Raw genomic sequence first — 26,503 nt, 5'->3', positions numbered from 1 at the left:
GCTATTCTATTTTAGTATATTTAAATTTTTATCCAATTCCTATCACTTTCCCCTTTTCATGAGAATCCAGGTAATGTCTCCAATACCTTGTTGAAGTCAGAGTTCATGGCTACAACTTCTCCCTAAATGGTCCAACTAATGTTGGAAGATTCTACTGAAATTCATTCTCAGTGAATCCATGCTGATTTCTAGCAACTTTTTTGTTCATTTCTAAATGCCTGCATGCTCTCTATAGGGAACTCTGAAAAAAAAAAATTACCAAAATATATCATGATTATTGATTTATATTTATTCCTGATTTATAGTTCCTGAACTTTCTCTTACTCCTCCCTTTTTATCCTCTGACAGTCCTCCCATTATTAATTTCTCAGAAATTATTAGTAGTAATTACTTGATTTAATCTGTGATTTCTTCCAGAATTCAGAACCGGAGGAAAACTTAATTGATTACGGACCCTTCTTGTGGTCTTCTCCCCGGCTTGGATGTGAGAGAACTTTTTCATATATTTGTATCACAATCTCCAGATTAGGAAACATTCTCACAAAGGCACATAAGGAGGCAGAAAGGACTAGGCAGTGTCTTGCTTTCACTCATTTAGAGCCAACTCTCCCAACCAGTGATTCGCTCCCTTCTTACCACAACTTCTCCTAAAATATAATTGAAAACCAATCATAGCAACAATCAGCATCAGTCCATTTTCACATTCTGTGCTTTATTCTTCCTGGTTCTCACAGGTTCGTGCCAGTCTTGTATATTGTCCCAGGCCTGCCCAAGGACTAACACACCTACAGGTTTCGTCTCTCTTGCTAGTTCTTTCAACACTCACATGGCTCAATGCAGCTTAGCCATCCAGTGGCTTCTTTGGAAATCTTGACTTGTCTGTCTTATTGAGACTATTCTGTATTATTTTAATTATTTTTTAAGTTTTCCTATTGCTCTTAAGCTATATATCTTTTTATTAGAGTTTCTAACCATGAAAAGTATCTCTCTACTTTTAAAGCAATTTTCCCTAAAGAATATAAGTAGATCTTTTTGCCCTTCCTCCACTCCTACTAACACTATAACTGGGTAACTTTCTTCCAAAAGTCCACATGATTTCTCCATCCTAAAATGATTCTTCTATTTTTAAAATGATGTCCAGTGTAGATGTTCCCTTACACCTTCATGTTTTCACAGAGGAAACCACATGGCCAGTAAAGCAAATCAAGAATGTTTCAGATGGCCAGTTTTATGGTAAAAAGAAAGCTCCTAGTAGCAATTAAACCACAATACTGCTTCTGTTCCTCCCTCCTGTTCTTCCTACCTGGGTGCCCTTCTGTGCTTCAGACCTCAGATTCACAGTCACACAGGAAACAGCAGACTCAAGGTTATGAGAGGGCAGCTACAGTCCTTCAGGTCAAAAGACCTGCTTCTAAATTGTAATTTTGCCTCTACTTTCTAATCCTATGATCACAAACAGAGGTCTTCATCTCAGTTTCTGCACTGCTACAATGGAGAAAACAACATTCATCATAAAAGGCAGTTGTGAACATCAAAGGAGAAAATACACATATAAACGCCCAGTACAGTAGTCACTGGCTTTACAACAGAATAAATAATTTTGAAAATGCACAAATCAAACTAAGAACTTTATTCTTCTCTAGAAGTCAGGCTGGAGAGGGTGAGAGAGGGAAAGAAAATGAGATTTATAATCTGCTTATTTCTGTGGTGTTTAATTTTTATATTAAGCATTTTTACTCATGTAATCTAAGGAAATTAGTATTAAAATGAATGGTTCACCATGACAAAAGGCCTCCAACGCTTTGTTCTATCATTCATTTGCATTACATGTGTTTCAAAAATGTAAATGTAACTCTTAACATCATCCTCTGACTATATGACTGCTCCATGCTATTTAAGAGGTAATACAATTGAGATTACACTTTAGTAGAGTTCCATTCTCATGTTTAGCTCACTAAATGTGCCTCCTTTTTCTAAAGTAGGCTGTAGTCTCCTCATTAAAACACTCATATACAAGCTATTGTATTATTGAAGTAGAATTGATTTACAAAGTTGTGTTAGCTTCAGGTGTACAACAAAGTGATTCAGATATATAGATAGATACATATTTTTATATATCTATATATATTCCTTCAGATTCTTTTCCATTATAGATTATTACAAGATATTGAATACAGTTCCTTGTGCTACACAGTAGATCCTTATTGTTTATTTTGTACATAATCATTTGTATATCAGATAACTACTCATAAAATGATAGCAATCGCTGCAGTTGTATTCTAACCGACACCTATCCAAACCTGCTACAATTGTGCCCCTTCCTACCCAGAGAATCTTCTCCATATCACTATCATTCTATGCCCAGTTCACTCTCTTGTACATCTGCCTTGTTTGTAAATTGTTCTCAGATATCCTGGAGAGGTAGACATGGAGCCACAGGATCCTATTCATCAAAGGACAAGAACTTTTTCTTTACTCATATCCCTCTAGGAGAAGGAGGTTTCAACAGTTTAGGATTCTTCCGCTGTGGTTCCTAGCTGCCAGAAATTATGTCTACGGGCATTTTTCAGGTCCTTTCATTCTCTGCCTCCCTGAAGGGTTCAGATCCTGATGGACAGAACTTGAAGATTAGAAAACTGTAGCATCCAGAAGAGATGGTCTCTCCAATGTCATCCAAAGTCTCCATAATCAAGCCAAGTCCGTGCACAGACAGGGGTCTCATCACAGTCTGCCACAGTGCTACTTACATTCGAAAGAAGCCAGGTACTCAGTACAGAAGTGATGACAGTACTGGCTCAGTGCCATCGCAATCAGGCTGAGTAAACAACCAGCACTCCCATGTTCAAATGAATCAGGAGAGTCCATTTTGTTCAGGGTCTCCAGCCCTGAGAAAAAATAAATGGCATACTAGCCTTCATCCACCCACTTACCCATTCACTCACCTCTATTCCCCAAAATTCACTCACATCCTAGTATATATACATATATTAAAAGTCAAGATGCAAAAAAGATCTGGATCCTAAATTTGCATTATGTTGCGTGCAAAGTGCCAGATTTTCTTGCTGTTCTATTCGTAGTTACACGAGAGGTACCATGATTTGCAAAGACATAGAAAACATTTTTGATAGCTCTGGGCTATATCAAGTATTGGTTTTAGTAGCAGGCCAGATCTCTGAGAACACGCTGTGTGGCTGTGTATGAATATGGCTGTTGGTTTCCACTGCCAGTTGAAATGATGATTAACCAGGACTCAGCTGTCAGTTGTTTGATGTTACTTGTGCTCTTTGCTAACAGCTGCCTACTTCAAGCTGTGCTTCCTACATGTCAAACATAAACCCGAAACCGCAACTTTCAGAAGGGAAATTTCAAAGTTCTCATCGAGTATGTTGGAATAGTCAACATTATTTCCAATTAAAGTCTACTTAGTATATTATGTAACTAAAATCATTGTAAAGATAGAAATGTTCAGAATATGTGAGGTAGCCAGGAAAAACAAAAACTTATTAGATTTACATACAATCTGCATATATATTTTAAAATGTATAAACTTCACAAATACTCTATGCATAAAATGTTCCTTGATATGCTGTTTCCTTTTTTATTCTGTAATATATAAGAAGTGAAATATTATTCCAAGGTAAATTATAAGAAATGTACATTCTTTATTCAGAATAAACTTTAAACATTTTAAAGTAAATAGTTCTTTATTGACAAGGTCCTCAACACTCCCTAATTTGCTTTTTAATCAAAAATATCATAAAAATAGCATTTGTATGCTTGGGCTATGTATAATCCAAGCAGAAACAAAATGTTAAAAAGGTGAAGAAAATGTTGGTCAAGCTCTTTAAGGTTAGAAAGGCATATGCCTAAACTTGGGGTGGGCCAAAAAGAATGGATTTTTTTTTTTTTGGCTTAACCTAGATAATAAGTGTCTAATTTGGACTGTCCATGTGGCATACAGTTCCCAAATTAAATTCTTTCAGAGACTGCCTTTTTTAGCAAAAGAGGGGGAAGTGAGAATTAGACAACACCCAGGCTCTTTCTGTACAACCACAGCCAAGTTTGTCTAAAAACCGAATTTGGCTAATTCACTGTAGTTCATTGTTAGACTCAGTTATAAGAGGGCTCCAGAAACTTAAAGCAGCCCCCATTCACACCTGAACAGAACTGAGTCTGTTCCAGGATGTAGTATAAAGTCTAGGAGAGACAGAAACATGCCCTTCTCATTTCTCTTTGTCTTTTCCCAACACTTGAATTACCTGCTTGGAACCTCTTTCCTAATTCCCCAAATATAGTGTCCAGGAATGCAGCTGGCAAAGCGTCCAGAACAGCTTAGCAGTCTGGAGTTGCAAAGGGAGCTGGGCTTTACCCAGTATGTTTCATCTTTCCTGTGCAGTCAGTTACCTCCAGATTTCTAAAAAAATGGTACCTGCCTTGTCTCCCTCCCTCCCCCAGGTGGCAAACCTGCTGAGGCTCTTCCAGATCCCACAGATAAGCTACGCGTCCACCAGCGCCAAACTCAGCGACAAATCGCGCTATGATTACTTTGCCAGGACCGTGCCCCCCGATTTCTACCAGGCCAAAGCCATGGCCGAGATCTTGCGTTTCTTCAACTGGACCTACGTGTCCACCGTGGCCTCGGAGGGCGACTATGGAGAGACGGGGATCGAAGCCTTCGAGCAGGAAGCCCGCCTGCGCAACATCTGCATCGCCACTGCGGAGAAGGTGGGCCGCTCCAACATCCGCAAATCCTACGACAGCGTGATCCGCGAGCTGCTGCAAAAGCCCAACGCGCGCGTTGTGGTCCTCTTCATGCGCAGCGACGACTCCCGGGAGCTCATTGCCGCTGCCAGCCGCGCCAACGCCTCTTTCACCTGGGTGGCCAGCGACGGCTGGGGTGCGCAGGAGAGCATCATCAAGGGCAGCGAGCACGTGGCCTATGGCGCCATCACCCTGGAGCTGGCCTCGCAGCCCGTCCGCCAGTTCGATCGCTACTTCCAGAGCCTCAACCCCTACAACAACCACCGCAACCCCTGGTTCCGGGACTTCTGGGAGCAGAAGTTCCAGTGCAGCCTCCAGAACAAGCACAACCACCGGCGTCCTTGTGACAAGCATCTGGCCATCGACAGCAGCAACTATGAGCAGGAATCCAAGATTATGTTCGTGGTGAATGCGGTGTATGCCATGGCCCATGCCCTGCACAAAATGCAGCGTTCGCTTTGCCCCAACACCACCAAGCTCTGCGACGCCATGAAGATCCTGGACGGGAAGAAGCTGTACAAGGATTACTTGCTAAAGATCAATTTCACAGGTAAGCAAGAAGCCTTTAATCAATTTTCTTCTATGATGCAAATAGTGGAATCAAAGAGGAATCAAATACCTCTGCCCCAACCCAGAAATCTTTGTTTCAGAGCCACCCAAGCGATTCAAACTGAAATATTCCAAGATGCAATATGATGGGTTTTTTATGTCGGTTACTTATTTTCTTGTGAATATCTTGGCTGGTACACCACATGAGATTGAAGACCCCCTAGGCTGGACTGACCTGCGGTAGCTGCCTAGATGTGGGCTATGCCACATTTGCTCTCTTTCTTGTGATTAGCTGTGGGATATGACACCTGCGCAATGAGCATTTAATCTTCTTTAGCAGAACTGACAACTCTCTAAGGAACATGAACTTCCAAGCTTTCCTTCTGGGTGATTTGAGCAAAAGAGTCTCATAACTTTCACAGTGGGGGTGAGAAAAAAAAAAGTCACTCTTTTTCCAGAGCCTAATTAGGGAAGGAAAGAGAAAAACACTCAGAGCATGGTGATTCCAGGCATTCGAATTTATATCTTCTGCTGTACAGCAGCATTTCCATGTCAGTATTAAGAGTTGTGGATTTTTCTCAGATTATCTTATGAAATGAAACTGTTTTCCTGGGAGCTTGACTTTAAGCAAACTGAAAACTGATGGAAGTCATTCTGATATAGAAGTGAACATCCAGAGGTGTGTTCAAAGTGGCTTTTGCTGCTCTATTTGTTTATAAATATGGTCTATACATTTCTCAATATAGCACTGTGTTTTAACGTACTGCTAACATATTAAAAAAAACACATCTTTAGAATTGCATGCTCTTCTACAGTGCATGCGATATCATTGCATTAAGGTACCAGGTCTGGGGAATTTTGCTTAAACCTAAGTCATAAAGCGGTAAGTAATATTACTGAGTACAAAAGATTTTGATGCCAAAAATATTCCAATGAGAGAACACTTTCATTTGTCTAAGTTGCTAATCATCTCCCATGCCACTAGTGCGTCATTCTAGTCTGCAGAGTCTGTTTCAATTGATTTATCATCCAAGGCATGAAAGTTTTTATGCTCAAATCATATTATCAGTGAAGCAAGTAGCAATTCTCACTTCTCCCTTATAGATAATCACTCAGAAGTCAAATGGACTGAAAAAAATCAATGGTAGTACTGAAAGAAGACCCCATGACAACTGGCTTCTAGTCCAGAACTCTCACCCCTACTCTAGCCCAGAAAATAAGCACCAAAATTATCAGCCTGCATTTTTGCACATCCTTTCTTCATTCTACACAGAAAGCCAAAAGTGGCTAAAATTAATTATGTCGGCATTCGCTCCTATTCATCTGATGGATACCATCTCTTAACATTAGAACAGGCACTGAAAATGGTAAAGATGAAGCCTTTCCTGTGCCCCGTATTCCCACAGGTGTATTCCATATAAGAGCATGTGTGTGTGTGTGATATACATGTATACATGTCCAGGATTGATCTCAAAATCCCAGATCAGTTCGCACTGATGACTCCAGAATATAAGAATGGACCACAGAGTCAGTAAAAAAAAAAAAAAAAAAAAGAATATCTTTAGACATAAATGAACTCTCAGATTATCTATAAATAGCATCTACAATGCACTTAATTCTTAAAGCTGAATAAGATAAGCAACTTCCTTCCCTTTCAGACTACCCTTGGGGTAATCATTCATCTTTATGCACCACAAGTATTAATTAACTCTATTATTCTAGTTCGTTACTCCTTGGTATGCAAATATACAAATATATCCACTCATTAACAGCTAATAGAATGAAAACTCTTGGATTTCAGAGAGCCTTTGCAAAGTGTTTTTGTAACCAAAATATTTTCCTTGATTTCACTGATCGAGTCTTAAATGGCAAAGAAAAATGAAGAAATAAGGCTATTATTTGGATAAATGAAACAACAGGATCTTCTTTTTGTCTGCCTTGTTCAATTACTGGCTTCGAGTCTACAATTTAGTTTGGCTGTGGAGACCTGACCACAAAGTGCTATTTTCGCCTTCTCAATTTGCTCGACATTACTACTAGTCACTCTCCATCTCTGAAGAGAATAGCAGGGTGAAAAACAGATTCACACTACAGAAAAGAGAGGGAATTTAGACCAGCTACCAGGCACATATGCATAGCAGCAAGACTTGGGCAAGAAAATGCCTTACTATGAGAGGATCCTGAGATGCTAAACTAGCTAAATATGTCTGTTGGAAGAATAAGGTAACCTAGTAAACTCCTGAAAAGTACATCTGTTTTACATTTTTTTGGAAATAGTCTCTCTGATTCTCTAACTTGAATACTGAGGCAGTGGATTAGGCACAATAGTGAACACCTCAGCAAACATTGCACAGTCTTCTCTGGGATCAAATGGTCCTCATGCACCCATCTGCTTGTTCTCAGTGCGTCTACTCCAGGATTCTTCTGGCAGACAGTTGTAGTCAATCCCCTTAGAGCCCTAGTCCTCACAGGATGGAAGCTCTAAGCCTCCTGAGACTACTCCTCTGTTCCTGGGTATATTCCTACTAACTCATTCCAATACTGGCCACTATGAGTATTCCTTAAAGTTAACCAACTGTGAATATTTCTTTTACAAAAGAGATTTTTGCAAAACTATGTATGCTGTGTTAAAAAGACTTCTAAATAGTGAGTCCTCCTGGCATAAGATCTAGTGACTCTCTACCTCTCTAGACTCATCTTCTGCCACACACCCAGCATTCACCCTTGCTTTCATTAAGACTACTTTTAGATCACCATGAACATCATGCCTTTCTTTATGCCTTTGTGCCCTCTGTATATGCTATATCCTCTACCTGGAACATGCTCACCCCATCCCCTTCTGTCAGGTCTAGCCCCTTTACTTATTCCATCCTAACTGCTATTACCCTGGTCCAAGCTGCCAACACCCACCTCCAACCCATCCACAGCACAGCAGCCAGGATGGCCTTTTACAGTGTTCAGTTCAGTTCAGTCAGTCGTGTCCGACTCCTTAGGACCTCATGGACTGCAGCACGCCAGGCCTCCCTTTCCATCACCAACTCACAGAGTTTACTCAAACTCATGTCCATTGAGTTGGTGATGCCATCCAACCATCTCATCCTGTCGTCCCCTTCTCCTCCCACCTTCAATCTTTCCCAGCATCAGGGGCTTTTCAGATGTGTCAGTTCTTCGCATCAGGTGGCCAAGCTATTGGAGTTTCAGCTTCAGCAGCAATCCTTCCAATGAATATTCATGGTTGGTTTCCTTTAGGATGGACTGGTTGGATCTCTTTGCTGTCCAAAGGACTCTCAAGAGTCTTCTCCAACACCACAGTTCAAAAGCATCAATTCTTTGGCCGTCAACTTTCTTTATAGTTCAACTCTCACATCCATACACAACCACTGGAAAAACCATATCCTTGACTAGACAGACCTTTGTTAGCAAAGTAATATCTCTGCTTTTTAATATGCTGTCTAGGTTGGTCATAACTTTCCTTCCAAGGAGTAAGCGTCTTTTAATTTCATGGCTACAATCACCATCTACAGTGATTTTGGAGCCCAGAAAAATAAAGTCAGCCACTGTTTCCATTGTTTTCCCATCTATTTGCCATGAAGTGATGGGACCAGATACCATGATCTTAGTTTTCTGAATACTGAGTTGTAAGCCAACTTTTTCACTCTCCTCTTTCACTTTCATCAAGAGGCTCTTTAGTTCTTCTTCACTTTCTGCCATAAGGGTGGTGTCATTCTGAGGTTATTGAAATTTCTCCTGGCAATCTTGATTCCTGTTTGTGCTTCATCCAGTCCAGCATTTCTCATGATGTACTCTGCATATAAGTTAAATAAGCAGCATGAAAATATACAGCCTTGATGTACTGTTTTTCCTATTCAGAACCAATCTGTTGTTCCATGTCCAGTTCTAACTGTTGCTTCTTGACCTGCATATAGATTTCTCAGGAGGCAGGTCAGGTGGTCTGGTATTCCCATCTCTTGAAGAATTTTCCACAGTTTGTTGTGACCCACACAGTCAAAGGCTTTAGCATAGTCAATAAAGCAGAAGTAGATGTTTTTCTGAAACTCTCTTGCTTTTCCGATGATCCGACAGATGTTGGCAATTTGATCTCTGGTTCTCTGTCTTTTCTAAATCCAGCTTGAACATCTGGAAGTTCATGGTTCATGTACTGCTGAAGCCTGGCTTGGAAAATTTTGAGCATTAATTTGCTAGTGTGTGAGATGAGTGCAGTTGTGCGGTAGTTTGAGCATTCTTTGGCATTGCCTTTCTTTGGGATTGGAATGAAAGTCAGAGGAAGTCACTCCTGTACTCAAAACCTCTTAGAGAGTCTCCGCATGTCGCTCACAGTCAAAGTCAAACTTCTAACAGTGTTCTACAAAATCCAACCTGGTTGACCCACCCTGGCTCCAGCATCCCTTTTACTGCTGCTCCCCTGCCATCATCTGTTACCTTCCTCTCTTGATCACTTCACTCCAGCCAGCCTTGTTTCCAAACTTAGGGCTTTTCCACTCCCAATTCCCTCTGCCTGGTAAAGCCCTTTCCCCAGACATCCCTATAGCTAATTTATTCCCTTACTTCCATCGGGCTTTCCTTAAATTCTAGTTTCTTATTGAGGCCCACCTGGCAATGCTTCTTAAGATGGCAATGCCCCCAGTCCCTACCACATGTGCCCCTGTTTCCCTTTAACCTGTTCTACATTTTTTTTCACTCCATTATTTTTTCACCTTCTCTTTTACAGATAATATTACATTTTCATGTTTATTCTTTATTGCTTGATCTTCGCACTTGAATATAAACTCCTGAAAACAGAAATTATTATCAGTTTTATTCACTGCAGTAGCCCCAGCATAATAAGTGTTCAGTAAATATTTGTTGATTATGACTAGCACTTAACGCCCATATTTGTGTTTCCTTCTCTGTCTCCATTACTAGATTGTGAACTTTTTCAATGCAGAAAACATATGTTCCATCTCTGATCTCAAATACACAACACATTTACTGGTATAGAGTGCAAAATATATTAGTGTTTACCAAAGGAATATGGGATGAGAAAAATAATCAATAGCTTTATAATGTGATTCTTTTTTGTGAAAATTAAATGTATATTTCTTCATTAACAAATGAATTTCAAGAAAGAAAAGTTTATGACTTCTAGAATGACTGGCTTTTTTTTTTTAACCTAAGCACTGTCCATTGGTTCTATCTTTGTATTTGAGGCAAATTTAAAACCAAAGAGCATCAGCACTGGATCTGGGATTTGTTCCTGTTTTATATATGAAGCCCCATAACTGAAAGTAATTTGCCCAAGATCATCATCTTCGTAGTGGCAAGGAGCAAAGTTGAAATCCAGGTCATCAGACCCAGTGCTGCTTTTATACATACACGGGAACTCTGGGAAGTCGGGGACGTTGATCCCAAACACCTAACACAGTGACTGACACATGCTCACTGTTTATTAATGGAGTGCTTATTAAAGGAATAAAAGACAGTTGGTCAATAAGTTCGAAATACGCTTCTTCTTGCTCTCCTTTTCATTATACCCTTAATGCCCCTGGATCACTTTCTCAATTATCTGGAGCTAAGGTTATTCATAAAACAGCCAAACTTTGGAAGCTGAGCCTTAAACCTTAGGATATTAAAAGAAAAAAAAAAAAAGCTTCAAAGTATTCTTTTATTAGTAAAATTTTTTCCATCTGAAAGAGCCATGTCATGTTGAATTTTAAAATAAATATTTAAATCAGAATTATGTTTGGTGGCAGGAGACTTTTCCAAATCATTTTGAGTAAACTTCCATGCACTCATCATATAAAAAGAGAGCTTAAACTCACCAATCAGATAAAAACAGAGGATACAGAGAGGGCTATGAAACAGTTGAAGAAATGCAATGCCACTGTCATTTTGTATGTTCGTGGTCTGGTACAATGCCTCTCACTTTTTATTATGAGACGAGCTCCAGAAAATGGAATAGACTAAAACCACAGAGTTCCAAAAGGCCTTCCTCAAAGAGAACCATACTTTTATTCCTCACTTGACAGAGGTGGAAATTCAGGATGTCAGCATTGTGATCTTCACTTACTGAAACACCTAGAAGTGAACGCAACTGTCAGGGTGACGTGGTAACTAGAGTACACCCAGTTCAGAGGAAAGCATTCCCACCTACTGTGCACACTGCCTGGGTTCTCCAAGGCACAGCCAGAGTGAGGATGCCTTATCTTGGGAATAACACTCATAGCATTCCTTTGTGTGATTCACAAGCCTGGGCTAAAATGTTCGAGAATGGAAAAACTGAGAATTTTACACAGTAGGAAACTGATCCAAGATCATAGAAAAAATAGGTGGTAGAACAAATCCTCAAGGTCCTGATGTAGCCATGGATTCCAGCTGAAGTTTAGACTTTAGTCCAGGTCCCGGGGACCCAGCAGTAAACAAGACAGCTGGAGTTCCAACTCTGTAAAGCTTATACCAAAGGCCAGTCCCCAGAACATCCTCAAAATATAGAAGCAGGATTAGTGGGGCTGCATAAAAAAGAATGAAATAATGCCATTTGCAGCAAGATGGATGGACCTGGAGGTTGTCATACTAAGTGAAATAACTCAGAGGAAGACAAATATATGATACCACTAATATGTGAAATATTAAAAAATGATACAAACGTACTTATTTACAAAATAGAAACAGAAAACAAAGGTGCGGTTACCAAAGGGGAAAGGTGGGAGGGAAGGGATAAATTAGGAGGTTGGAATTAACATATACACATATTAATATATGTAAAATAGATGACCAACAAGCACCTACTGTACAGCACAAGGAACTCTACTTAATATTCTATAATAGCCAATAGGGAAAAGAATCTGACAGAGGATACATACATGTATATGTATGACTGAATCGCTTTGCTATACACCTGAAACTAACATAACATTGTACATCAACTGTACTCCAATATAAACAATTTTTTTAAAGAATTAGTGGTTCTGCAATAGTATTCTTGTCTGGAGAATTCCATGGAGAAGCCTGGCGGGCTACAGTCAGTAGGGCTGCAAAGAGTCAGACACGACTGAAGCAACTTAGCACACACACACACGTTAAGTTTTGTGTTCTATTTGGTTTTGAGTTTTGTTTTGGATTGGAAAATCATTGTGTATCTTATCCCCAGAATAAATCTAAATTCACTGAACAAATCTTACTCCCAAGACTTGAATTATAAACAAAGAGGGCAGCTCCTTGTTAGTACCGGACCTGGTAATCAACAATGGGCTGAAGAGTAGAACACACAGCTGTGAAGGGTTTTTGTTCATTTGTTTGTTAGTTGCTTTTCCCTTTCTCTCTCTCTTTGTGGCACACTTGTCTCCTGGTACCAGCCAAGAGACAGACTCCTGAGATCAGAGGGGCCTGGAGCTCACGGAGATGGTCTAGCTCTGTTCTTATGTTTACAATTCTCCAAACCTAAAAGAGGAGCAGAGGCAGAAAATGGGTAGTCCAGCCTCACAGCCCCATTCAGCTCCGCATCTGACTCAGCCGGTAGGTAGAATGTTCACTCCTGTTTGGAGCTGTAATCACAGAGCACAGGCCAGGAAGGGCAGGTTTTCTGGGACACTGCACTCTTAAGGAATATGTGTGAGCTGGCCCCAACCCAGCAAGGCTCTCCTCTTGAAAAGTCCAGGGCCATCCAAGGCACAGCAAGGAAGCCAAAATGGTAATGGCCACATCTTTAGATGAATGGGCTTTGAAGTTCCTGAAAGAGCAAACTGCTCTTGATCTTGCTTCCTCCCCTGGAACTTTTATAGTTCCCACAAAAGCACAGAAACTTGTTCCAGCTCTGCTGATCAAAAGCATTTGCAAAATGTAAAGATAAATATCCTGTACTTTTTTTTTGCCCCCTTTTCTCTCTGGTCAGCTTCCTGGGGTCACCAGAATAAGATCTAAACCCCCAAAGGACCCTGCTCACGCAGTTACTTATTTGTTTATACATCATGCATCTGTGCTTTGGTCGCCTAGAAGCTTGAGAAATGACTCTCATTTTAAGGTCACACAGTGGAGAACAGGAGCCTCTAGAAAAACCTAATTTGCCACTTTGGCCTGAGCTTTCTGCTGCTGCTGCTTGTTACTATGATCATATGGTTGTTATTGTTATTACCATGATTATTTCATAATGCTTACTTTTTCTCAATCCATTTGAAGAGCCATCCTGTCAATGAAGCAGAAAAACATTATCATCCCCAATAAAATGGATTTTACCATCTTGCTAATTGGAAAAAAATAATACGATGAATGTGTTATTTCTTCTATGTGTCCAGACTCTGGGACACTGTGGTGTATTTACAAGGACATTACAGTAAAGGTGTCTGGAGACTGAAGAAAATATTCAGACCATTTTTAAAAATATATAATCAACATATCCTTCAAAAATAAACTTAGCCTACAATCCTAACTTTCAGGATACCCAGGGGGCGCCTTTTATGGAAAGTTCCCCAGAGCTGGGTTTAGTAAACCTTCCTAGGAACCTAGCAAAGTTCTCCTAATGCCTAAGCAGTGAGCACAGCTTCTGTAGGTGATGGGAGCTGATGTTCTGAGCTGAGGAGTAAGCACTGAGGAGGCTGGCTAAGGGACTCAAGGACTGGTCACTCTTCTAACCACTCTCTTTTATTTTTTTTTTAACTGTTCATTTTATATTGGAGTATAGTTGATAAGGCAATGGCAACCCACTCCAGTATTCTTGCCTGGAGAATCCCTTGGACAGAGGAGCCTGGTGGGCTGCTGTCCATGGGGTCGCACAGAGTCCGACACAACTGAAGCGACTCAGCATGCCTGCATGCATTGGAGAAGGAAATGGCAACCCACTCCAGTGTTCTTGCCTGGAGAATCCCTTGGACAAAGGAGTCTGGTGGGCTGCCGTCTATGGGGTTGCACGGAGTCGGACACAACTGAGGTGAGTTAGCAGCCGCAGCAGCAGCAGCAGCATAGTTCATTAACAAAGGGGTGATAGTTTCAGGTGTACCACAGAATGATTCAGTTACACATATACATGTATCTATTCTTTTTCAAATTCTTTTGTCATTTAGGTTGTTACATAATATAACTGGGGTCATGTATCTTTTCAGACCATATTTTTCTCCAGATATATGCCCAGGAATGGAATTTCAGGATCATATGATAACTCTATTTCTAGTTTTTTAAGGAACTTCCATTCTATTTTCCATAGTGATTGTACCAGTTGACTTCCCTCCAATGGTATAGGAGGGTGACCTCCCTCTTACTTTAAATACTTAACAGATGTCCACTGTATATTTAGTCACTATATATGACATCACCCGGCAAGATTACATAGTAATTCTTCACATTTTCCCCCAAATACCTAGCATTAAACCTGAGGTAATGTAGACACTCCACTTGGGTGTGTTTCATTTCAAAACTATGATAGCTAAATAATTCATTTCGCTAAGATAAATTGGAATTTGAAAAGGTGGCAGAGTCCCCAGAACTTATAGTGCTAAATAACATTTCAGAATATTCAAGTATTTAATTCCGTCCAAAAACTATTAACAATTTTACTAGCACAGAATCAACCCTATATTAAATTTGCACAATAACATCACAAATACAAGCTTATCCACAAACTAAGCCACTGACCCTAGTATGATTAGATGTTCTAAGACTGACCATTAATATTTTTGTTTATTATTTTAAAAAATCAAGCTTATTGCAATATAATTGACATACCACATTCTGCAAGTGTAAAGTGTGCGACATGTTGACACATTTATATGCTACAAAGTAATTACCATTATAGCCTTGGCTAACATCTCCATCCCATTACAGAATTACCATTACATTTCTGTGGTGAGAACATTTAAGAACTGTTCTCTTTGCAACTTTCAAGTATGTAATACAGTTTTATTGGCTATAATCACCATGTTTTACATTCAGTTCATTTCAGTTGCTCAGTCGTGTCCGACTCTTTGCGACCCCATGAATTGCAGCACGCCAGGCCTCCCTGTCCATCACCAACTCCCGGAGTTGACCCAAACTCATGTCCATCGAGTCAGTGATGCCATCCAGCAGTCTCATCCTCTGTCGTCCCCTTCTCCTCCTGCCCTCAATCCCTCCCAGCATCAGAGTCTTTTCCAATGAGTCAACTCTTCGCATGAGGTGGCCAAAGTACTGGAGTTTCAGCTTCAACATCATTCCTTCCAATGAACACCCAGGACTGATCTCCTTTAGGATGGACTGGTTGGATCTCCTTGCAGTCCAAGGGACTCTCAAGAGTCTTCTCCAACACCACAGTTCAAAAGCATCAATTCTTTGGCGCTCAGCTTTCTTCACAGTCCAACTCTCACATCCATACATGACCACAGGAAAAACCATAGCCTTGACTAGATAGACCTTTGTTGGCAAAGTAATGTCTCTGCTTTTGAATATGCTATCTAGGTTGCTCATAACTTTCCTTCCAAGGAGTAAGTGTTTTTTAATGTCATTGCTGCAGTCACCATCTGCAGTGATTTTGGAGCCCAAAAAAATAAAGTCTGACACTGTTTCCACTGTTTCCCCATCTATTTGCCATGAAGTGATGGGACCGGATACCATGATCTTAGTTTTCTGAATGTTGAGCTTTAAGCCAAGTTTTTCCACTCTCCTCTTTCACGTCCATCAAGTGGCTTTTTAGTTCCTCTTCACTTTCTGCCATAAAGGTGGTGTCATCTGCATATCTGAGGTTATTGATATTTCTCCTGGAAATCTTGATTCCAGCTTGTGCTTCATCCAGCCCAGCGTTTCTCATGATGTACTCTGCATACAAGTTAAATAAGCAGGATGACAATATACAGCCTTGACATACGCCTTTTCCTATTTGGAACCAGTCTGTTGTTCCATGTCCAGTTCTAACTGTTGCTTCCTGACCTGCATATAGGTTTCTCAAGAGGCAGGTCAGGTGGTCTGGTATTCCCATCTCTGTCAGAATTTTCCACAGTTTATTGTGATCCACACAGTCAAAGGCTTTGGCATAGTCAATAAAGCAGGAATAGATGTTTTTCTCGAACTCTCTTGCTTTTTCCATGATCCAACAGATGTTGGCAATTTGATCTCTGGTTCCTCTGCCTTTTCTAAAACCAGCTTGAATATCTGGAAGTTCATGGTTCACGTACTGCTGAAGCCTGGCTTGGAGAACTTTGAGCATTACTTTACTAGCGTGTGAGATGAGTGCAATTGTACGGTAGTTTGAGCATTCTTTGGCATTGCCTTTCTTTGGAATTGGAATAAAAACTGACCTTTTCCAGTCTTGTGGCCACTGCTGAGTTTTCCAAATTTGCTGGCATATTGAGTGCAGCACTTTCACAGCATCATCTTTCAGGATTTGAAATAGCTCAGCTGGAATTCCATCACCTCTACTAGCTTTGTTCATAGTGATGCTTTCTAAGGCCCACTTGACTTCACATTCCAGGATGTCTGGCTCTAGGTGAGTGATCACACCATCGTGATTATCTAGGTCATGAAGATCTTTTTGTACAGTTCTTCTGTGTATTCTTGCCACCTCTTCTTAATATCTTCTGCTTCTGTTAGGTCCATATCATTTCTTTCCTTTATCAAGCCCATCTTTGCAGGAAATGTGCCCTTGGTATCTCTAATTTTCTTGAAGAGATCTCTAGTCTTTCCCATCCTGTTGTTTTCCTCTATTTCTTTGCATTGATCACTGAGGAAGGCTTTCTTTTCTCTTCTTGCTATTCTTTGGAACTCTGCATTCAGATGCTTATATCTCTCCTTTTCTCCTTTGCTTTTCGCTTCTCTTCTTTTCACAGCTATTTTTAAGGCCTCCTCAAACAGCCATTTTGCTTTTTTGCATTTCTTTTCCATGGAGATGGTCTTGATCCCTGTCTCCTGTACAGTGTCACGAACCTCATTCCATAGTTCATCAGGCACTCTGTCTATCAGATCTAGCCCCTTAAATCTATTTCTCACTTCCACTGTATAACCATAAGAGATTTGATTAAGTCATACCTGACTGGTCTAGTGGTTTTCCCTACTTTCTTCAATTTCAGTCTGAATTTGGCAATAAGGAGTTCATGATCTGAGCCACAGTCAGCTCCCGGTCTTGTTTTTGCTGACTGTATAGAGCTTCTCCATCTTTGGCTGCAAAGAATATAATCCTTCTGATTTCGGTGTTGACCATCTGGTGATGTCCATGTGTAGAGTCTTCTCTTGTGTTGTTGGAAGAAGGTGTTTGCTATGACCAGTGCGTTTTCTTGGCAAAACTCTATTAGCCTTTGCCCTGCTTCATTCTGTATTCCAAGGCCAAATTTGCCTGTTACTCCAGGTGTTTCTTGACTTCCTACTTTTGCATTCCAGTCCCCTATAATGAAAAGGACATCTTTTGGGGGTGTTAGTTCTAAAAGGTCTTGTAGGTCTTCATAGAACCATTCAACTTCATGTTTTACATTAGATCCTCCAAATTTATTCCTCTTATCACCAGAAGTTATTGCTATATTGCTATACTAAAAAGAGTATAATTTTGAAACTTTTCAAAGAATATTTAGTTTTCACAGTGAATTAGTGTCAGGTACTGTAAAGTATGAAAAACATGAGTAACTGCGTCCTTTCTACACTTAAGTAGCTTCATAAGTAGTAAAGGCACTAAGAGAATATATCTTGCACTATACAGCATTTCATCTTTGGCATCTTAAGAGAGGGACAGGTAGAAGAGAGAGAATGTAGGTACAAAGAAGAAATCAACAGTGAGCTGGATTTTAGAAAAGGCTTTCTAAAATGTAGAACACTGGATATGACTCATATTTTGTTAGAAGTGGAGAGGGAGAAGGAGACTTTCCGGGTGAATAAACCATTCCACACCACACCAGCATGTTAATAACTTTTAAAATGTGTCATTTCTCTTTAACTTGCAATAAATGCAGAGCTCTTTTGGAAACTGAAATTAAACAATAAAGTATTGATCTGAGTTTTTAGATTAGATCTGAAATGTGCCTTTTCAGTCTCCTCCTATAGAAAATGCATAAAATTTTCCAAAATCACATTGTTTGTGATCATTATCCTCTTATCTTAACCCTGAACTTCAGCTAAAACCAGTAGAGCTATAACCTGAAGAAAGAATGAAAAGAAAAAGAAACCAGAGTTTATTGATTGCCAGCTGCCTTACAATAGCCATTGTACATTTCATTCATTAATTCTCACAAAAATCCTGTCAGCTAAGTAGATGTTACTTCCCCAGGTTTAAAGGTTTTCAATGAAACCCAAAGGAGTTAAATCACTGTCTCAAGTTTGCAAAGCTAAGTAGCCTCCAAAGCCAACTTAAGGCTGTTTCCTAATGACACATTATTTCCCACTATTGTTTCCTAAAGAGAGAAAAGGTCAGTTTATACTGAGAAAAAGGAGACAGCCTCATCATCATTTGGCTCGGCTTACTGTGTGAAGTTGCAGAAATAATAAAAAATTGCTCCAAAATGGTCATGATCCGAAAAGAAGTCTGTTAACTCTTTCATTAATTGCCACAATGGTGTCTTCATAAAGAATGACTGTTTGCTGAGGCCTCCATTATATACTTCACTCCTTCTTCTGAAAGCATCTAATTGCACTAGATCAATATTCTTGATATCATACTGTTATTTCCAAAAATCAATAATAAATTGCAAAAAAAGAGTAATCAGGCTGCAGGTCACTGTATCTTAAACACTGTTTAAGATTGCATTTCTGCATTTTTCTTCCCTGTCACCCCATTCTCTCATTCTAATTATAAACCTTCATACTTAATTAAAAGCAAATTGACAAAAGAAAGAGGGAAAATAGTGGATGTGAAACCCTTCCAGAATTTCCATCCAAGACCATAATAATTCTGAGGGCTTGTTTGTTTAATGTATTTGAATGTTTTTTTTCTGTTCTGTTCTTATTGTTGGGTAGTGGTGGTTGTTTAGCACACATCACAAATCAGGTGTTCTTTCTAAAATTTTTTAAAATACGCTTGGGACTTTCATAAATTAGAACTTTTTTTTTTTAAGAATTTTTCTGTCACTAAGTTTTGTTTATAGTTCCAATTATTGATCACATATGGTAGCCTTATACTAGCTTCTCCAGGTACCTAAAACGTCTTCTCAGGGATACAGGTATACATGGTTGATTCACTTGCTATAGAGCAGAAATGAACACAACATTGTAAAGCAATTATATTCCAATAAAAATATAGCAAAAAAGTCTTCTTATCCCTAAAATATTATAATCTAATAAAAATGTATCTTTAATTATCTCTATTTTATAAAAGTAGAAAACAAAGAAAATGTCTCAATCATCAAAAAGCAAGCTTTGGATAGTGAGGTCATTTATAGCCTCTTCATTTTTATTCATTAAGAACTCTGTGTCAACTCCAGATATATTTTAAATAAAATTATATATGAAAGTGAAAGTGTTAGTCGTTTAGTCATGTCTGACTCTTTGCAACCCCGTGGACTGTAACCCACCAGGCTTCTCTGTCCATGGAATTCTCCAGGCAAGAATACTGGAGTGGGTTGCCATTTCTTTCTCCAGGGGATCTTCCTGACCCAGGGGTCAAACCAGGGTCTCCTGCTTGGCAGGCACATTCTTTACCATCTGAGCCACCAGGGAAGCCCCCCAAATTTTATATGTGCATATATATATATATATATATATATATATATATATATATACACACACAATATAGACATTAAGTTTCTACAAAATTTCTAAAAGGAAAACAATGCCAACTTCCAGAGATAAGTTCCTCCACTCTTTTGCCTATCTAAATTCTCCCTGTGAATATAACCTCTGGATAATCCCTCCTCCATTCAATTCCTCCCTTTTCAATGTAGAAATTTATTAAGTTCTTTTTCTGTCTTTTGTCTTGCAAGCATCTTTTGCTGCTGAATTAATCCAGTATTTAAACAGAATTTTTTTAAAAAACGTCTACTTTGTTTTATTTTTCTTCATTTCTTCAAAATTATTATAATTTTATTTAAAATGTTGTAGCAATATTTAGGATTCTGACAGACACTTTTAAAGTGAAGTAAGATCAATTCCTTTGACAACAGAAGTAAGAAAACAAGAGCTGGATATCCCAGTTCTCCACTCCTTTTTGCTGGTCTCTTCAGTTTAAATTTACATAGTAAATAGTATTTAAATTTAAATAGTATTCTGGCCTGGAGAATTCCATTAGACTGTATAGTCAATGGGGTCGTAAAGAGTTGGACATGAGACTGAGCGACTCTCAGTTTAAATTTAGTCGTCCAAGCTATTAGACCAGGGATTGAATGAAATGATACAGTTAATTCAATTCCATAACTACACAGGCTCATCCCTTTTCACCCTATCTCAAGCCACAATGTGACAAGGAGTTTAGTATCCTGTCCCTCATGTCTGATAGCCCATCACCAGAGCTCACTCCACCAATAAAAATGAAAACGTCACCAAAAGTTCAGAATCCTAAAACCCTAATGATAGTTGTAAAAATGTATGTCATTTACACTTTTTTTTAAATATAAATTTATTTATTTTAATTGGAGGCTAATTACAATATTGTATTGGTTTTACACTATCATTTTTAAAACACTTTGAAACACACTAAAACTAGATCCTATGAACTAGGTTGCACAGTTACTATTTATCATTTTACAGAAGAGGTGAAGTCACTTACCCAAAGTCAGAGAATAAAAACTCCTGGATTAGAATTCATGTCCCTTCATCGTTAGTTGTGATATGTCCCCTTGACAGCCTGATGAATGGTGTCAGATTCATGATGTCTGAGGAAGAAGATTTAGCTTCAGGACCACGGACCACTCAAGAGCTTTTGTGTAGCAAGGTTTTATTAAAGTATGAAAAGGGACAAAGAGAGTTTCTGATATAGACATCAGAAGGGGAATGGAGAGTGCCCTACTCACTAGTGTTAGCAAGGGAGTTATATGCTTTTTTAACTAGTTATTACAATAAATCAAAAGAATGTCTCAAGGTTGTAAAGATCTTACTAGACCCACTCCCATAATTTACATTTTAAGATAACAGGCTTAGCCAGAAGGTTTTCAGGAAAGAGAAACTGTCCTCAAGCAGGATACATTGTTGTTATATAATCCTTAGTAAAGAGTTTATGGTAGGCTGGTGGCTCAAATGGTAAAGCGTCTGCCTACAATGCGGGAGACCCAGGTTCAATCCCTGGGTAAGGAAGATCTCCTGGAGAAGGAAATGGCAACCCACTCTAGTACTCTTGCCTGGAAAATCCCATGGACAGAGGAGCCTGGTAGGCTATAGTCTATGGGGTCGCAAAGAGTTGGACACAACTGAGCAACTTCACTTTCTTTCTTTGTACAGAGTTTAGACTGAGTTGTTTGTTGTGTAATCATCAGTTCTGGAGTTAAGGAAAAAAGCATTTTATGTGACTAAGACTAAGGAATGTAGAGGGAAAGAAAAAAAAAGTGTTTGTCCTTACCTTCTCCTTGAGAATTCCAGACCCCTATCTGCACTTCGAGAGCCCTAGACCCCTTTCTCTTCCTCAGAGACCCTGGATTTCTTATCAACCTGCCTAGGAATTGACTCTCTCATTCCCTTCTTTTCTTCTAGGAGAATTATGTTGCCAAGGGAAAGGGGCATTGTTTTCATTTCATAACTACTTCCTGCTGTTGAGGGGCGTGGCCCCTAAATTGTTGAAGCAACATTTTCTCCTAATCCTCATATTGAGGGTCTCTGATCCAGGGGCCCCAAGAAATAGTTGGAGGAAGTTATCACACTCATAGGAGCACGGACAACCATTTGTAACTTAAAAGCTTTCAGACAGAAACAAACCACATTTTACAGTTACAGATGTAAGGCAAAATAGTCATTAAACCAAGCTAAAACATAATCAAAATTAAAAGCCACATTATGTCTATAATGTGTCCACCAGTACATCTTAGGACTGTTAGATGTCATCAGATCAAGAAGAGGCGTCACATACAATTGTTGTTGATGAAGGTTTTTGCAGAGTTGAAGAAAGTTCTTTCCTTGAAGTGGAGAAACCCACCATGTTAAACCTTCAGTTGATGGTGGGGGGATGAGAGGATTGCTCCGCAGACCCAGCAATTAGACTGATTGTGGAATGCAGCATTAGAAAGAGTTCAGGACAGGACAGGGTTGACTTTAGGGTTAAACGGCAGACTCAGGACTTTTGGAGACAGCAGAAGCAAGCCCACCTAGATTCTCAGACCCATCTCAGTTCCTGGCTCAAACAGCAGCTTGTTTGGCTCAAAGCCTAGGTCAGGAGTTAACTTCCCGGTAATGTCTGTTGAAAAGCTAAAAGCTGAGTCACATAGTTAATTTTAAGGTTTCAGGATCTATGACAATATCTGTGCACAAAAACAGTCTGTCATAGAGACAGTCCCCTTTTGGGGGGGCAGTTCTGGTCCTTATTAAAGCTACAGGTAAAACTTTAAACCAACTGTCTTGTTTCCTGAGTTAGCTTACACAGGTGTCTTTTAATGACGTCATTAGCCTTTTCAACTTTTTTGAAGATTGGGGTCTCCAGGAACAGTGTAAGTGATATTCTATTCCTAGAGCTTTTGACACCCCTTGAGTTACAGCAGCTTTAAAGGTTGAGCATTGTTCCTCTGAACTTTAGAGTTCAAGATCCCACTTACATCATGAGAAGTCAGTACAGTAAGGTTTTGCCCATTCTTTAACCTCAGGCTTTAGTGAATACTGCTTTTGATGTAGAAATAAGTGAGGGTCATTGAGCTTGATAATGACAGGAACAGCATTTTGTGCTCTACCCACAGTTTTCCATCAGTTCACACTCTAGGATTTATAGTTTGTTCCATTAAAAAGAGCTGGTTCCATATTCATGAAAACAGAGGCCTGGACCTTGGTCAGTATATACCTCCCCGAAGGGGTGAGGGAGACTCTGGCATAAACAGCACAGAGTCCCAATGCCACTAAAAGGATGACTGACATCATGTTTGGCTCATCCAGACAGTCCCACTACAGTAGTGGATCAGGAGGAAGGCAGGCCAGGGGTTTTAGTGAGCACAGAGAAAGTTACCCCAGTGTCCAAAAGAAATCGACTGATTGGCCCTCCACAGTTATTAATACCTGGGGTTCCTCAGGTGTAATTAGGACAGGAGCTTGTGTGGGGACCCCTGGGCACCTTCAGTCCTGATTGTCTTGAGAGTCCGACCCCTGGGGCCTACACCTAGAAGGGCAGTCTCTTCTCCAGTATGGTCCTTTGCAGATCAGACCTGGAGCCGGGGACGGCTTGGTTCCTGAGGGCAATCCCGCTTGAGATGCCCTTCCTTTCCACAGTAATAGCAAGTTCATCCCTTTTCACCTGGGTTCCTCTGGGCATTTTTCCTTAGGCTGTTTCAGAGCAGATCTAACAGCCATTGTTGGGGCTTCAGTCTTTTGCCTGGTTCTTTTTTGCCTCTTATTTTCCTCCTTATATTCTCTACCATAATATACTGTCTAAGCCCGTTGCAATGGATTATCTAAAGACTGATTTGGTCCAAACGCCTGTTTTCATAATTTACAGCAGATATCTGGAGCCAACTGAGTGAGAAATCTATCTTTTAAGATCATTACTCCTTCTGCAACATCAGTAAACTTGTGGAGAGCCTCCCATGGTCTATTTAGGAATTTACCAGGAGTTCCCGTCTCTCCCTGTTCTATGTCAGCCAACTTGGCAAAGTCTAAAGTCTTAGCTTGCGCTTGCTTAAGTCCTTCAAGAATACATCCAGCAAAGTGGCTCTGTTATTGTGTTGACTAAAAAAACAGACGTACAATTTGAGAGCTGTGAGTTAAGTTTTATTGGGGGCAATATGAGGACTGCAGCCCGGGAGGCAGCATCTCAGACAGATCTGAGAGACTGCTCCAAACCAGCAGTGGGGAAAAATCAATATATAAGGTTTTGGTGAAGGGGGAGTTCAATGCCATGAAGCACTCATTTTACAAAAGGTTTTTGTTAGTCATGAGGATCTGATATCACCATGAAGGGATTTAGTCCTTCTCTAGATATGGGGAGATGCAAGGATTGAGGTCATAAAATCTGTTCCTAAAAATATCCAACTATCTAAAGACCTGTCCCACCAGATTGCTGGAGCACAGAGTGCCTCATGCCATCCTGAATTCCCTCAGGGGTTGTTGAAGGTCCACAGCTATAGCAGCATGGGGTTCAATCTCATAGAGGCAGATTGCAAATGCCTTTGTTGTTCCGTCCTTGGCAGTGCTCTTGGTAAGTGCCAATTTGTAGTTGACAATTGGAACCACTTGGCTCCCATTAGGAAGGAGGGCTCTTTTGTGTTCCCTCTTTTCCCTTATCTCACATTCAAGCCATTCATCTCCAAAAGCAGTAGCTTTCCCCAAAACTCAAGCTCTCGAGTCAGGAGTCAGCATCTGTCCCAAGACATGCATTATAACTCTTCAAGTAAGCTCATAAAATAAGTTTGTCCTGTAAAGCCTCTATGAACCTTTTGGATCCTCTCAATAGTCTTGGCCACAATTGGTACTGTTTGAATTTCTACCAAGACTGAGGCAACCCCTACTGGAAGGGTGCCCCGATTCTCAGCCTGTTCAGTGCCTCTGATACAGGGGCAAAGTAGGAAGACAGGAGGGAGCTGAAGTTTTCACACCCAAATCTGCACCCTTCAGACACAAGTCTGGCATGTCTCGCAGAGAGATAAAGAGCAACACATATGGCACTTCTACCCGTTTCTCGTTTCCTACAGAACCAGTCTAGTTGTAAAACTGGATTGTAATTAAGAGACCTTCAGCAGGCCAGCATTCCCCATCTTCCAAAGGATACTGTGGCCATTCAGTATCACAGAAAAAGATCAGGAGTGTCTTTTTAAATTCTAGGGATCAAACTTGTCCCAGTTTTCTTAAATACATTTTAAAGGAGTGGTTCTGGAACTGCTAGCTCCCATTTGTAAGAGAGAAAAAAGTGGCATCCACAGCCATCGCTTTTTTCCACTGGAAGCATCTTTCCCTACTCTGGATGCGTGTGTAGACAGACTCTCCACCGAAGCTTTCCTTCCCTGGTCGGACCTAGCCTGTCCCTTACCAACGCAGACGTCTTACTCGTCCATCTGTGTTCTATCACCAAGGCAGGGTGGAGATGCACCAGAGGTAGACCTGATGGCATCCCGATTGATTTTCAGTTCCTTTCCACCAAGTCCTTTGTTTGATTTGCTAGAGTGGTTTCCCAGAATCTTTCTCAAGCTAAGACTATGAGGGGAAGCACCTGTCTTACATGTGCCGTGCACATTCCTGAGTACAGTCCTGGCTGCAGTAGAAACAGTGAGTCATAAAGGGACGAACAGCAACCAAGATGTCCCTTCTGAGTGTCACCATGCCGGTATATGTGATAGCAAAAGAGATAGTGGAGGGTTGGCCAGCAAGGAAAAAGTGATTTTCATCCTCAAGCTACTAGGGCCAATCCTTCCAGTTCATTCCCACAGATTCCACAAAAGGAATATCTAGGGACTCGAGGCAAATCCATCAGAGAGCCTCCTCTGATCCACTAACAGTTACCACTGCCAAAGGAAGAAGCCCACCGTACTTCCAATCAGAACAGATCCTGCAGTTCCTGATGTGTGTCCTCAGAAACCTCATGGTCACCAGCAGTGCTTCTATCCACATAGACAGGAGACACAGCCATGACAAAGACTCACTTTCAGGTCCCTGGCCCCTGAGGCAGGCCTTTACTCTGAGTTAGATTAGAAGCTGTCAGAAGGCTCTGAAAAAGAAGTGACAGGAACCACAGCAAAGATTTAGAAGAGGGCACTTTTTGAAAGTATGCTTACCCAGCAGAAAAGCTGGGTTTCCCACGTGGTGCCAGTAGTAAAGAACCCTCCTACCAATGCAGGAGACGCAAGATACACAGCTTCAATCCTTGGATCAGGAAGATCCCCTGGAGAAGGAAATGGCAACCCACTCCAGTATTCTTGCCTGGAAAAATCCCATGGATGGAGGAGCCTACTGGGCTACAGTGCTTGGAGTGGCAAAGAGTCGTACAGGACTGAGCATGCACACATCAGAAAAGCTAATGAGAAAACTTAAAGAGGCCTGTCAAGGTTGGCATCCTAACACACATCTTCTATAAATTCTGAAGATTCTAAGACATTTTAATTTCTCAAGAGTAAACCTTTTGTTAAATCTCTGAAGCACTCAACTAGAACTGGAATCGATTTTATCATACATTACCTAAGAATCACAGATGAATTTGCTTTTCATA

The 26,503-nt window shown here is 40.3% G+C and overlaps 1 protein-coding gene across 1 annotated transcript in view; it reads left to right on the top strand.

Annotated features, from left to right (window-relative positions):
• GRM3 (glutamate metabotropic receptor 3) overlaps positions 1 to 26,503 on the top strand; it is a 252,104-nt gene that overhangs the window by 167,848 nt on the left and 57,753 nt on the right. Inside the window, exon 3 of the mRNA XM_061413764.1 lies at positions 4,456 to 5,311. Within this exon, the coding sequence (XP_061269748.1) occupies positions 4,456 to 5,311 (856 nt within the window). The remainder of the gene's footprint in view (positions 1 to 4,455; positions 5,312 to 26,503) is intronic.

The sequence above is a fragment of the Bos javanicus genome, chromosome 4, assembly GCF_032452875.1.
Source record: "Bos javanicus breed banteng chromosome 4, ARS-OSU_banteng_1.0, whole genome shotgun sequence".
NCBI lineage: Eukaryota > Metazoa > Chordata > Mammalia > Artiodactyla > Bovidae > Bos > Bos javanicus.
The sequence above is the reverse complement of the archived record's forward strand: the minus strand, read 5'-3'. Positions and strand labels throughout refer to the sequence as shown.